Raw genomic sequence first — 15,420 nt, 5'->3', positions numbered from 1 at the left:
GGACTGGTAAACGCCCAGGATTAAGGAAAGTATACCTTAAAAGGCCCATACAATCAGGTGGAATAGATTTGCCCAACTTTCAAAACTACTACTGGGCATTCAAGGCCTGCTTTACTGGCAGCATTTTCATTTGGAGCCTTCACCTCCAGCCTGGATGTCCATGGAGGCTTATGGTGGAGGTACTGGAACTTCATTGTCTGCACTCAGGTTCACCTCTTCCTCTTACTGGTTCAGTGTCCTTTGGTGGCCCGGTGGTTAAACATTCTCCTAAAATCTGGTCTCAATTCAGGAAAACCTATAGTCCCCAGGCTTTTTCACTTTCAGGCCCTATTGTTGCAAATCACCTGTTTTCTCCATCTTTAGGTGGACCCGACGTGTGACCACTGTAGGAATGTACCATCTACATTAACCCATGAGTTTTGGTCTTGTTCTTCCCTGGCCAACTTCTGGTAGTCTGTTTTTCATACTTTATCTGAGGTGTTGCTTGTTGAGATTGGATCAAACCCCATCTCCGCCATTTTTGGGGTTGCCCCTGGACCCACCATGCATTAAGCAAAGAATGTTATCATTTTCTTCATTAATTGCTAGTAGAGCTATTTGATTGAGATAAAAAAATCCAGTTCCACCTTCTCATTTACAGAGGATATTGGATATTATGATGAGTATGGACTTTTTTTCTTTTTTTGAGTAGCGCTCCCTTCCCCCACTCCACCTTTTTTTAGGTATCTTGAATGGCATTGTTTGTTTTCTGTAATTTAACCATAACCAGTGTAAAGTTTCATTCTACCTCAGTTATGTTTTGTATGGGGTTGTCTGTTGTCTGGGGATTTATGGGTTTAAACCTAAACTTGACTATCTTGTATTTATTAATATTTCTGAAATCAATGAAAAGGCATTTGAAAGACAGAAACTTGGAACGTTGTGGTCCAATATGCTGAGACAGGTTTCATCAGTAATCCTGCTGGATTAGAGGACAGATTGAGTGAAGCTGCAGAGCTGCCAGACGAACGGATACAGCCCATAAATCCACAATATGGGCAAAGCATCAGAGATGATACATATAGCAACAACAACAAAACAAATACACTGTGTCTGACAGATTTCTGCACTGCAAAGGTTTATGCAACAACAACACTGCCAGGAAAGAGATGTGAGCTGACGGGTTCCCAATAGAAATGCTGTGCAGTTCCTATTCTGGACTTTGGTCACTCGAACCCTAACTCTAAGTGATTTTATTAAGATTTGAACAGTTCAACTCATTGTGGCTATGCTTGTGTGTTCAGTGATAAAGACAGGAGAGAGCGGACTAACAGTGTTCAGGCTCCTCACTAAAGAGAATCGCTGGAAATGGGTCCAGGCCAACGCCCGGCTGGTGTACAAGAACGGCAAACCGGACTACATCATCGCCACCCAGAGGCCACTTCTGTATGTTTCGGAGTCTTTGTGTTGCTAGTTGTACACGGGTGCATTCAAGCAATTAAAAAGCCAAAGTTATTTAACAGTCTGACTGAAAGTGTGATTCCTGGCTTTTATGGGTGCCACTTAATTAGCTTGATGAAAATATTGACATGACATTATCTGTAAAATATTGTCTTGTTTTCTGTTTTCACAGAGATGAAGAGGGAGGAGAACACCTGCGTAAGCGCTCCATGCATCTCCCCTTTACCTTTGCCACAGGTGAGGCCTTACTCTACCAGTCCAACCACCCCATCGCGGGCTTCATCGATGGAAGCCAGGAAAAAAACAGCACTAAGTGCAAGAAGAGCCGGGGTGAGAGGCTGTTAAGGGATGGCTTGGATCCCGGCTCCCTTCTTGGGGCTCTCATGAGTCAGGATCAGTCTGTATATGTCTGCCAACCAGCTCCAGAGCCCAAAACATCCTTTCACAGCAACTTCTTTGGAGAGCAGACAAACCTTTCTGTCTCTGAACCTTCCAGACAGAGCAAGAGTTGGCATGAGCCTCGGAATGGTGCTTTGGGGCCAGGCATTCCAGAACCGGGCACCAGCTTTGATCCTTTGCTAGCAACCCTGGATTCCCTTACCTTGGAAGGCCAGGGCGTGGTGGACGCAGAGGATGGGGGTTGTTCGAACAGTGAGCTGTTTGGAGCTCTGGAAGGGCTGGGCCTTAGTGCCGAGGACCTTGAGCTGCTGCTGCTAGATGAGAGAATGATCAGGGTGGAGATGGATTCTGAGCGTGTGCCTACGTTGGATGACCTCCTAACAAATGATGAAATCCTCTCATATATTTACAGCTGTATTGAGGGAAAGGCATTCTCTACTGAGCATGGGCGACTGGCACCTCCTAGTACTTCAGTGCCACCGTCTGAAACTAATCCCAGTCCTGGTACTGATGTGCAGATGCTTTTTCCTCACTGTAAACCTCATCTGTTGGGGCAGGCTCCTATCGTGCAGCTGTCACAGCAGATGCAGCAGCACCTCAACATACGAACAGGCAAACTTGCCCATGATTGGAGCCAGCAAGATGACCAGTTAACTAATGGAGAGCTGCTGGGGCATAATCCATCCCTCCACAACGGACAGTGGACAGCTCAGGACATTCTCGTCAGCACAGGAAAATATCTCCAACACATGAACACTCAGCAGATGGTGTTCAGCAGCAAGGCCTCAGAGCTGGGTGGCCATTATCTTCAGCAGGAAACACACCAACACTTCCAACTTCAGCAGCCGTCGATGACTCAGAAGCAGCTCTCCGAGCGCCGCCATGCTGAACAGAGATCAAGCACTCTCAACGGAATGTCTGACGCCTTCTTCTCCAACGGGTCCACAGATTTTGGTTTAGCTGACAGTCTGGGTAGCGACAGCTGTCCTGACAGCGTCCAGAAATTTCTTGCAAACACTTCTGTAGACTTGTGCACCGACTACAGAATGACAGACCTTCCCAATGTCAATGGAAGTGGTTTGTTTGGGAAGGTCGGACAGCAGGATGGCAGTGAGTTTACAGTTTCATCTGTCCAGCAGCAGCAACAGGAGGAGGCCGCTGTCCCCTTCACTCAGGTGATCTCCAGCCTGGCTCAGTGCCCTCTCTCCAACACCTCCTTGGAGCAGTTCCTGACAGCTGGAAAGCCCTGTCATCAGCTGGACCACAGTGACATAGCGAGCTCCGAGATCAGCCACGATTCCAGTACCAGTAAGGTGAGACTGTTGAGAAACTGTCAACGTTAAAATACAGGACAGCTAAATAGATCCCTCTGACTTGATATTAGCTCAGAATGTCATTTTTATGACTGACATGCTTTCAGTCAAACTTCTTAAGTCTGCTAACTCTAGTAAAGATGATTTAGACAAATCAACATCATCATCATTTTTTCCAAATCCAATTTATTTAGAAAGCACATTTAGAAAACATAAGTTTATCCAAAGTGCTGTACAAATATACGATTGAATAAAAAATAAAAAGTCAAAAAATAATATAGACATGACAGCACTTAAAACGGTTACAATAAAAGAGCAATCAGCTCACACTGTGTCAAATGCCAATTGAAATAAATGTGTTTTTAAAAGAGTCTTAAAAACAGTAAGCGTAAATGCATTTTTAATATTTAAAGGTAACGAGTTCAAAAATCTGGAAGCCAAAAAGGCTTGATCCCCTGTAAGTTTTATCCTCATTTTTGGACAACTAAAAGCAGCTGATTGGCAGATCTAAGGGGCCGCGAAGGTAAATAAGGCTGGAGTAAATCACAATAGTCACCAGCCAATACCAAGTCAGTCAATTCATTAAAATCAATTCAATGTATATACTTACAACCAATTTTAAGTGAATTAATTTGTGTTGCATTTCTCACTGATATTTTCTGTTCTAATTCCTGCGCATTATACTACATTACGTTAGTCTTATTCTTTTTTCCTGTGGTTTCGTCTGTGATTATGTGTTTAGTTTAGCTTTCTGTATTCTAGGCCTAGTCCACATGCAGCCAGATATCTAGGAAAACAAACACATTTTTATGCGTTTTGTTCTTCATCCACAACAAAACATCATTAGGGTTCACTAAAGCTTATTATTTCCAAAAACTCTAGTCCAAGTGGAAATTTCTAAAAACTCTAAAAAGAGTTTCAGGATCTGGCACATCACAGTCTGCGACAAATAATGTTGTGCTGGCGACTTGGCTACGCAGAGGAGGAAAAATGAATGCTGTCAGAGAGGTGTTGACTTTTATATCAGTTAAGATGCTTTTTGCTGGTTTGTTTTACAAGCCCAACTGCTCTAATATGTTGAGGTGCAAAGGAGAGAGAGATTTACAAGGTCCTCAATCAGTGCCAATGCAGCCACACCAGTACATTTGACTGTTTACAGCAATTAAAGTAATTGTCTCACACCTTATCACAATTTATCTGTTAATCTGATATACGTCACTGTGGTGATCATCTGGGAGAGGAATATGATGGTAGAAAACCCTAATAAAATATGCAGACTTTTATTCAAGGTTTAAGTTGGTTTATGGGCATTTTTTTATTTATTGGGAAGTTCCATATGTATAGTTCTGTTTCACCAGTCAAGCATGCATCACTCTGCAGTTTTAAATGCTTATGAGCAAGTTGATCTATGATTAAAGTCTGATATGGAGTGAAATTGACCATCTAAAATCATCGTGCAGTTTGGCTGCATTTCACCACGTCACCATCTGGCTCACCAATTTTCCCCGTCTCCAAAACGAGCGTACACCTGCGTCAGAGTTGCTGTGAGGTCCACACATTCTGACATTAAGTTTTTTATTTATTTATTGATCACAACCTTTGTGGAGAAAGTGACTTACAGAAGTTTCAGGTCCCGTTTTGTGCACACGTAAACTTTATAAATGAGGTCCCTGGTCTCTTGGCCATGTACTCTCTACTCTTCAGTATTTAAACACATTGGCTTTCTTTGTTCTCTACTGGTTTTTTCTGCCACCCTCATCCTGGTTCCTTGTCCTTGCCTTGCTTACCTGTAAGTTTCCATTTTGTTTTCATTAAATCCTAATTCCCAAACTGGCATGATTGTTTACTCCAGAGATGTCCCCACTGTTCTAGAGCCAAGTGTGGGTGTGCTTTACGTAGCTGTGATGTAAGACCTGGATGCAGCTGCTCAGCAGTAGAAACCCTTTCTATGAAGCTGTCTGCACACTGACCTTCAGCTAATCTGAAGGACAAATACATTTTAGACATCTATAGCTACTGACTCTACTGGAAGGTGGCCACCTCTGCACATTCTGTACCTCAGCATCTGTTGACCTTCCTTGTAATTTTATGTGGGCTGCCAGTTTTTGGCTGTCTGATGCTGACAGCTGACTGTAGATATATGTTTTATTGAGGAAGTTTTACAACTGGACTTATTGCACAGGGAGCATCCCATCATAATACCATACTGAAATTGACTGTGCTCCTGAGAGCAATGCATTGTTTCTCTTCTGCATAGAAGCATTCTGAATTAAATGATTTGGATAAGTGACTGAATTCCTTTAGCGATGTAGTGTATCTGACTGGCCACCTTCAGCTGTGACCTTCAATCAGCTCACTGATTGCTTCTGCTGACAATGATTGCACCCAGGAAGCACTTAGCTCTGCCCACTATAAATATTATCATTGTTATTTTATTATACTTTGTAGTTGGTTGCGTTCCCTACACTATTTGTGGTAAACTCCAAAGGACCCCTTTTTGCTCTTTTGCAATAAATATGAGTCAGACTAACAGTTGTCCTGTTGACCGAGTCTCTGATGTGAGGAGCACTGCTTCACTGCTGTGCTCCTCTGTATTCATTATGTTCACTATGGTTCAATAACAAACCTCTCAAGCATTCAAAGAATAGTGGTAGTTAGATCATTGGATGTTAAAGATTTTATTCAGGGGTAATGGAGTGAAGAGGAGTGAATGCATGTCGATGGCAAACACGTTAGATTATTTGTAAAAAACAAAACAAAAAAACCTGTAAACCATGTGTCAGGACTCTGCTGGCAGCGCCGTGTAGTTTTCTGCCAGCTTTGCCTTTTTTTCTCCCTTCTCCACAGGTGGCTGGAGTGACAGATGGGTGTGGTACACACCTGCGGCTCGTTCAGCAGCGTGCGGCCCTGCTATATAAACAGCACTCTGACAGCTGATGGATGCCAGAGTGTTAACCCAGTTGGTATGCTCAGAGGCCTCTGTCTATGACAGTCAACTCTTTCCAGCGTTTCAACGTTGTCTCTTGTGTTCCTCAGGTCGTTTTCCATTTGGAGAACGTCTCCAACGTTCCCTCGTGCCCTGTCGTCCCAAGTGAAGGACCACAGGTTCAGGCTGTTCCTGCTCCTAACACATCCCCGTGCTCTCTGGTTCCATCAGCTGACTCTGGATCCCACCCACCCCGCTGCTGCTCGGGCCCCTCTCCTGGGATTTCCATCAACCAGCCCATCAGTCCCACAGTCACCGGCTCACACCTCGAGAAGGCTGTCACTCCACTCCACTCCCCCTGGCCCAGTTCCATCACCCAGCGGTAGGTTGCGTTTACGTAACTCTCCTCCCCTCATACTTCCGTTCCCAGAGACTTATCTAATCCTCTCGCTTCTCACCCACAGAACGATCGGGCCCCTGCTCGCGCCGACTTCCCCATCTGCTCAGCCGAGCTCCAACTTCTTGTGTTTGCTCGTTTCAGCTAGTTCAATAAATATCTGTAACTGCTCTTGTCTTCCGGTGTGAGTTCTGTAGGTGGGTTAAACACCTTAAGACCATGACAGAACAACACTCTGGCCAGACAAATCCAGCAGACTCACTCGAGAGGACACTCTCCTTCCACCATGAGCAGCTTCAGATGTTAGGTTTAGCTACGCAGGATCAGCTGCGGGGACTGTCTGCTCAGATTAGTCAGCTGTCCGATGCAGTGCACGCTCTCACGCACGCCCCCGCTTCCGTGTCACCTAGTCCTCCGCCCAACCCCGCACCTACGGCCCCGCCTTCACCTGTCAGTGAAACCTCCTCACCCAGCCCAGAGAAGTTTTCTGGGGAGAGTGCGGACTGCGGAGGATTTTTATTTCAATGTTTGCTGGTTTTCAACCGATCCCCTCGAATATACGCCCAGGATGAGGCAAAGATCTCGTATGTCCTGCGCCTTTTGACTGGGAGAGCCTTAAGATGGGCTGAGGCTCGTTTCCCCGATTGCCGTCAGTTTGGCTGTACGTTCAACAACTTCGTGCAGGAGTTTAAAACAGTTTTTGCGGCTGAGTCCGATCCAGTGCAGCAGTCCCGTCAGCTCCTGGCTCTTAAACAGTGCGGTCGGCGCGCATCAGACTTCGCCATAGAGTTCCACACCCTTGCTGCTGCAGCTGGTTGGGAACCACGCGCCTTAAGATCAGTGTTCTTTCATGCTCTCGATGAGTCCCTCAAGGACGAGCTAGCTCGCCTTGAGCAACCCGACTCACTTGATGAGTTTATCGCCCTAGTCATATGGTTGGATAACCACTTACGGAGTAGGATTCTTGTGAGGACAGAAAGACCCACACGCCTGGCGGTTCCTCCTCTCCCCAAGCACGTTCCACTCCGACCCGCTGCAGCTCCCCCCTCTACTCCGGAGCCGATGCAGATAGGTCGGGTCCTTCTTACACCTGAAGAGAGGCAGCAGTGCATGGACGCCAGACAGTGCCGTTATTGTGCCTCCCGGGATCACTTTATTAGAACCTGTCTGCGTAAGCCAAAAGAGCAGGTCCGTCGCCAGTAGTGAGGAGGCCGACGGACCCACTTAAATTTTCACATCCCACGTCTTCCCGCCTTTGCCTACAAGCGACTATTCCCATAGATCGTAGAAGTTTTAATTTTTCCGCCCTAGTAGGTTCGGGCTGTGTTTTCAATCTGTTAGATCAATCCCTGGTTCAACAGCTTGAGATTGAGACAGTGCCGCTAACCACGCCTCTCCAGGTTTCCACCCTGGATGGAGGCAGCCTCCCGCAAATAACCCACCAAACCCAACCCCTGGAGGTTGTTATATTGGGGAATCATCGTGAGCGGATCCCGTTTTTCGTTTTTCCAGTAAAACAAGCTCCGCTTGTCCTCGGTTATTCTTGGCTTCGAGAACATAATCCGCACATTAACTGGGCTGAGCAGCGCGTCGAATTCTGGTCCTCTGCGTGCCATTCACGCTGCTTGCTCTCCGCGGTTCCCTCCAATCCCTCAGTGGGAGGATCCGTTCAGAGTGATGACTCGGTCAATCTCAGTTTATTCCAGAAACAATATCACAATTTGCGAACAGTGTTTAACAAGAGCCCGGCAGGATCCTTACCACCACCGCCCATACGATTGCGCAATCGACCTGCTGCCCGGCGCTCCGCTGCCCTCCAGCCACCTTTACAACATTTCCAGAGCTGAACAACAAGCACTGGAAAAGTACATCAGTGACTCCCTCGCCTTTGGTCTGATCCGTCCTTCTTCCTCTCCACTGGGAGCTGGTTTCTTCTTTGTAGGGAAGAAGGATGGAACCCTTCGTCTGTGTTTTGATTATCGTGATCTCAATCAGATTACTGTTAAAAACAAGTACCCACTTCCCCTTCTCTCTTCTGCTCTTGAGCAGAAACGCAAAATTTTTTACCAAACTGGACCTGCGAAACGCTTACCACCTAGTTCGGATCCGCCGGGAGGATGAGTGGAAGATGGCTTTTAAGACCTCACTGGGTCATTTTGAGTATTTAGTAATGCTTTTCGGGCTCTGCAATGCCCCATCAGTTTTTCAGGCATCAGTTAATGATGTCCTCCGGGACTTTCTGAATGTTTTTGTCTTCGTTTACCTCAATGACATCTTAATCTACTCCCGAGACCTCACCGAACACATCCATCACGTACGTCTTGTGCTCCAACGCCTGCTCGAAAATCGGCTGTACATCAAAGCAGAGAAGTGTGAGTTTTACCAGTCCTCCATCACTTTCCTTGGTCTCATCTTAGAGGGTGGGCGAGTCAGATCAGACCTGGACAAGATTAAAGCTGTCCTCAACTGGCCCATACCAGAGACACGGAAGGAGCTCCAGCGTTTTCTTGGCTTTGCAAATTTCTATCGCCGTTTCATCAGGGGCTACAGTCAAATTGCCGCTCCTCTACACGCCCTTACCTCCCTTAAGGTCCCATTCATTTGGAACCCTGATGCCAACTCCGCGTTTGAGGGATTAAAGGAGAGGTTCTCCCAAGCGCCCATCCTCGTGCACCCAGATCCACTTAAACAATTCACACTCGAGATAGACTCCTCCAACACTGGGGTGGGTGCCGTTCTCTCCCAGCAGTCCGACACCGACCATAAGCTCCACCCCTGTGCTTTTTTCTCTCGTCGACTAACCCCTTCCGAACGTAATTACGATGTGGGCGATAGAGAACTGTTAGCCATAAAACTGGCCCTGGAGGAGTGGCGCCACTGGCTAGAGGGGTCCGAGCAGCCCATCATAATCTGTACAGATTATAAAAACCTGGCCTACCTCCAGACAGACAAACGTCTCAACCCCTGACAAGCACGCTGGTCGCTATTCTTCTCCCGCTTTAACCTTTCAATTTCCTACCGCCCTGGCTCCAGGAACCTCAAGCCAGAGGCTCTTTCCCGCCTCCATGCTCCACAAGAGACGGATCCAGAACCAGCTCCAATCCTTCCGCCCTCCTGCACCTTTGGCGCTCTCCTTTGGGAGATAGAGGATCTCATCTCCTGGGCCCTACATAACAATCCGGACCCTGGGACTGGACCACCCAACCGACTGTATGTTCCCAAGATACTACAACCGCCTCCTGTCCCAAAGCGTCCCTGGTCCCATGTGGCTTTGGATTTTGTAACTGGCCTGCCCCCTTCCCAGGGAATGACTACCATTCTAACCATTGTTGAACGATTCTCCAAAGCATGTCACCTTGTCGCCCTCCGCAGACTCCCTACTGCCTTTCAGACCGCTCAGCTTTTGTTTAAACATGCTTTCCACCTGCACGGTCTCCCCCAGGACTTCTTATCAGACCGTGGGCCTCAATTCACATCTCTGGTCTGGAAGGAGTTTGCCTCCGCCCTCGGTGCTCTCGGTGCTCTTTCCTCCGGTTATCATCCCCAAACAAATGGTCAGACTAAGCGGCTTAATCAAGAACTCGAATCAACCCTCCGTTGTCTCACCTCCTCCAACCCTTCGGACTGGAGCAAATTCCTCCCTTGGGTAGAGCATGCCCATAACAGCCACACCTTCAACGCTACTGTCTACTCACCCTTTGAGATCTCCTTAGGTTACCAGCCCCCCCTTCTTCCCCTGGACGAAGAACAGATTTCTGTTCACTCCATTGAGAACCACGTTAGTTGCTGTCGGCAGTTCTAGGCCGAGACTGTCCAAGCTCTCCACAGAACGGCAGAGCAGAACCGCAGGTTCGCTGACCGGAAACGGGCACCTACCTACCGGCCCGGTCAGCAAGTCTGGCTACTCTCCCGGGATTTTCCCTCCAGATCCACCCCTCACAAGCTGGCTCCCCGCTTCACCGGACCTTTCACCATTGAATCCATCGTCAGCCCCTCAGCCGTCCGTCTTCGCCTCCCACCACACTCCCGAATTCACCTGACATTCCATGTGTCCCAGATCAAGCCCGTGCTCTCTAGCGCTTTGTGCCCTCTGGCCGTGCCCCTTCCACCCACCCTGGACCATGAAGGACGCCGGACCCGGCAGGTCGTGGACTCCCGTCGACGGGGTAGAGGCTACCAATACCTCGTCAACAGGGAGGACCACGGTCCCCAGGACCGGTCATGGGTGCCAGGCTCCGCCATCACCGATCAGTCTCTGATCGACAACTTCCTCGCTTCTTGTCCCTCCACATCTTCCTCTGGGTCGCCGGGTGGCGACCATTGAGGGGGGGGGGGGTGTCAGGACTCTGCCGGTTTTGCCTTTTTTTCTCCTTTCTCCACAGGTGGCTGGAGTGACAGATGGGCATGGTACACACCTGCGCCTCGTTCAGCAGTGTGCGGCCCTGCTATATAAACAGCACTCTGACAGCTGATGGATGCCAGAGTGTTAACCCAGTTGGTATGCTCAGAGGCCTCTGTCTATGACAGTCAACCCTTTCCAGCGTTTCAACGTTGTCTCTTGTGTTCCTCAGGTCGTTTTCCATTTGGAGAACGTCTCCAACGTTCCCTCGTGCCCTGTCATCCCAAGTGAAGGACCACAGGTTCAGGCTGTTCCTGCTCCTAACACATCCCCGTGCTCTCTGGTTCCATCAGCTGACTCTGGATCCCACCTACGCCGCTGCTGCTCGGGCCCCTCTCCTGGGATTTCCATCAACCAGCCCATCAGTCCCACAGTCACCGGCTCACACCTCGAGAAGGCTGTCACTCCACTCCACTCCCCCTGGCCCAGTTCCATCACCCAGCGGTAGGTTGCGTTTACGTAACTCTCCTCCCCTTATACTTCCATTCCCAGAGACTTACCTAATCCTCTCGCTTCTCACCCACAGAACGATCGGGCCCCTGCTCGCGCCGACTTCCCCATCTGCTCAGCCGAGCTCCAACTTCTTGTGTTTGCTTGTTTCAGTTAGTTCAATAAATATCTGTAACTGCTCTTGTCTTCCGGTGTGAGTTCTGCATGTGGGTTAAACACCTTAAGACCATGACACCATGTGACCTTTACCTTACCAGTTCTGGTAAATGCTACTTTGTGTTGTCTACCACATCAAATCTAATCCCATATATATTATGGTTTGTTGTTGTACCATGACAAAATATGAAAAGGTTTGGGATAAGAATTATTATTCTGATTGTTATGTAGTAAAAAGTTGTTAACTGCAATGTAGTTTGCTGATAACAATGATAAATTAGTATTTTATAGCCATGTTAGTATGGTTTGTTTCTTTTGTGATACTTAAATGCACCATGTGTTGTGTGATAAAAGAGTTCTAGTGAGAATGAATGGAAAGGTGTTGAAGACGGTGGTGAGAGCAGAGGTGCTGTCTGGTTTAGAGACAGCGGTACCAAGAAAGCAACAGGAGGCAGAGCTGGAGGTAGCTGAGATGAAGATGTCAAGGTTCTCTTTGAGAGTGATGGGGATTGGATAGGATCAGGAATGAGAACATCAGAGGGTTATCTGATGTTAATTGTTTTGGACATAAAACCAGAGAGGCCAGAATGAGATGGTTTGGACATGTCTAGAGGAGGGACAGTGAGGATACTGGCAGAAGGATGCTGAGGCTGGAACTGCCAGGCAGGAGGCCTAGAGGAAGACCAAGGAGGAGATTTATGGATAGAGTTAAAGAGAACATGAAGGTTGATGTGAGAGAAGAAAATGCAGAAGACAGGGCTAGATGGAGACACATGACTAGCTGTGGTGACAGCTCAAAGGGAAAAGCTGAACGAAGAAAAACACCATCATGGCCATCCACTTTTAGCACTAACTTAACAACCTTCCAGGGAGTTAATCTATTGTTTTCCCTGAAGCAAATATCTGTTTATCACAAAAAATTGTTTCGGTTTTCTTATCAATACAAGATAAACTTTTTACCCATTAATATATTCTTGTCCCTTGTAAAAACACCACTTAAGTAATATTTATAGAAGAGCATGAATAGCTCTGAAATAGTGACAACTTCTTTTCAAGTTCAAGAATTTAATAACAGAAATACAATGAAAGTCCAGAGACATCACTATGTAATGCTGTTTATCTGAATTAACACAAAATTTCGATTAACAAATCCTCTCTACTAGGCTAGTTAAACTTAACTAAACTACTAAGCAAAATGAAGATAAAAAGAAGCTAAGCTAAGGAACTATTTACATGCAAAGGTAAACAAAAGACAAAACAAAAGTGGTTGATCATAATCAGAATACTTCAGTGAATCCTTGTTCACTGCAGATCTGATTCCAAAAAGTACAAAAAAAACATTTGGCATGTGTTTTAATCCATTCACAATGCGAATCCTGAGTTAAACAAAACATTTGATGAAATAATATTTTGTTTAAGTTAAAGAATCAAAGCTCAACTTAATGAAGGTAGATTTGGGGTAAATTAGCTTGACTAATTCAGAACAACATTGGACGTGTGTTTCAACCCATTCACAATGCAAAGCCCCAGTTAACCAGAGCATTATTTTGAGTAAATAATATTCTAAAGACTGATTTGCTTGTGAAATCATTTAACCCTTATGGCCGGCCTTATCAATGTGATTCTCCCTCTGAGCGGCTGGGGTCGCTGTAGCAATCGGTCGCTAAATAGGTTAAAGTCTAAAGTTATCAAAATTGCCTTTAAAACTGACATTAATATTCAATATTAATGCGGGAATAAGGCTCATAGCGCCATCGAAGGATGGCCGAGCAGAACAATTAAGCTTTATGCTTTAAAACAAGGTCCGTTTGAATGTCCGGAACCGGATGTTAACAGGAGCTACTAGCATTTTGGCTAGCGGGCATTCGGCGCTAACAAATAAAGACTTTAGCTTTATTTTTAGTCATAATGAGTGGGCCGGATAACGTAAACATTAATGTCCTATCAATGTATGAAACCCTTGTGGAGATAACCTTTGTTATAACCATAAAAACACACTCATCAATGACATGGTACCAAATGCTAGCAATGAGCTATCCAGTTATCCCTTTGTTTAAAGCAACCATGTGTCCAACGGTTTACAAATATTTCCCAAATAAACCTTTTAACTTCTCCCTCAGCTCTCTGCCCAAACCTGTGAGTCCATGTGAGTCGGTCCACTTTGGTCATACAAGGAAGGCAGTAAAAGCAGGAAAGTTGTTGGTTTGTTCAGCAGCAGGCAAGCCTGAGGTTTCTGCGGCTTAGCAGAGCAGGCGTGTGTTCGGGATCGGAGGCCTGATGTCCTGCAGACAGTCGCTGACTCGGTTGCAGTCACGATTGAGCAGGGTTTTTTTTTTTTTCAGCATACAGAGTGGGTCCTTCTACCAGCTTTTCAACTCCGTCTGGATTTCGATTCCCTGTAAAGGCTGAGGAAAAATACAACAGAGCTGTTTTTTGGCAGGCGGGATGTCTCCTCCTGCTACTGATGATGATGTTAAGACACCAGACTTAACTCGGATTTGCCTGGACATGTTCCCCGGGCGACGAGAGTTTCCTCCCAGATGCTGGCTTGTGTATCAGTTAGGCCCGTGCAGGGCCCATGGTCCGAAGTTTTCCTGGTCTGCTCCAGGAAGAGGTGGTCTGAGTGAGGCTCTGAGAAGTGTGTCTGATGAGTCTGAAGAGCGAGAGAGGGGCTTTGTCTGTGGGAGGAAAGTTGTATAGCAGCAGGGGACCCCTGCTGAGAGAAGGGCCGTCCGTGCTGACTCTCTCTCCTTTGTGGCTGTGTGGTCAGAATTCAATCTGACATCACTATTCATCATGGCGTTATTAGAGCACAACAAAGTTAAAAGCTGAAATGACAACAAGCAATGCAAAATTGGAGAATTCACTTATTGGTGCTATAAAAACAAAATTTAATAAAATTTAATTAAAGTGAATTGAGTGGCAAAAGGCATGTTTTATTTAATACTGGTGGAATTTTTTAAAGAAATGTTCTCATACATTCATGAATGTATCTAAACATTTTCAGGTTTAACTGTGGTTTGGTCAGTATGAGCGTGACAATAAAAAAACAGAGCAACCAAAGCTACTCTAGGCGAATGTGATCTCATAGCCAAAGCCTTGGCCCCAGTATGCCTCCATGTCTAGCCACACCCTGGCTTGAACAGAACACTGCTGGCCTGGATCAGGACACACAAAACCAAATCACTAAAGGCTAATTTTACTGAATGTGAATGAGTTTTCACAAATGAAATATGAAAGGTGAACAATAACATATGTTGGGTAGAACAAAATACTCAAATCAAGCAGTAAAACTGTCAATCACCATCATTTTAATGTCTTATGTCTGTTTAACTCATGCAGATGAAGAAAGGCTGCATCCTGAGCAGTTCCTATCCTGGAGGCTGTGTCCTGCCCAATGGGAATGGAGCAGCGCCCCCTGTTGTTAAGGTGGCCAATTCTAAGCCTTTGCCTCGGGTCCCCGACCAACAACCCAGCAGCTTCTACCTCTGACCGACTGATTATCATGTTGCAGGACTGGAGGAAGCAGAAATGACTGGAGCCGCCTTATGCATAAAGACAACACTAGTTCTTTTGTCCTTCTTCTGTTTGTTTTCTGGTTTTACTTCTGAGGGGAAGGTATATTGTGTTATACCATAATTTATCTTGTGTATTATCACCAGTTTGTTGTTACGGTCAGCTGTGAAGAGTCTATGTGACATTGATGAGTTTAAATGAGTTATGTCAAAGTGAGTTTTAAGAATGTGTTGACATTTAGTTAAAGTGATGAACAAGTTGAAACTGATCAGCTAATGTATGTGTCAACTCAAGGCAACAAGTTGAAATGCACAGAAGGAAAACTGTTGAGATCCATTTTGTTTTCGGCAGCTCCTCAGCACCGTGTGTTGAGTGTACTGATTGCGCTCGGTGTGTATATTCAGCTGACAAGGCACAACATTGA

General features: G+C 46.2%; 1 protein-coding gene across 1 annotated transcript in view; it reads left to right on the top strand.

Annotated features, from left to right (window-relative positions):
• LOC105937232 (aryl hydrocarbon receptor-like) overlaps nt 1–15,084 on the top strand; it is a 97,479-nt gene extending 82,395 nt beyond the window's left edge. The window contains 3 exon segments of the mRNA NM_001309949.1: nt 1,284–1,425; nt 1,613–3,152; nt 14,823–15,084. Of these exon segments, the coding sequence (NP_001296878.1) occupies nt 1,284–1,425; nt 1,613–3,152; nt 14,823–14,972 (1,832 nt within the window). The 3' untranslated portion in view covers nt 14,973–15,084.
• The last annotated feature ends 336 nt before the right edge of the window (nt 15,085–15,420 follow it).

The sequence above is a fragment of the Fundulus heteroclitus genome, chromosome 7 (genome assembly GCF_011125445.2).
Source record: "Fundulus heteroclitus isolate FHET01 chromosome 7, MU-UCD_Fhet_4.1, whole genome shotgun sequence".
Taxonomy (NCBI): domain Eukaryota; kingdom Metazoa; phylum Chordata; class Actinopteri; order Cyprinodontiformes; family Fundulidae; genus Fundulus; species Fundulus heteroclitus.
The sequence above is the reverse complement of the archived record's forward strand: the minus strand, read 5'-3'. Positions and strand labels throughout refer to the sequence as shown.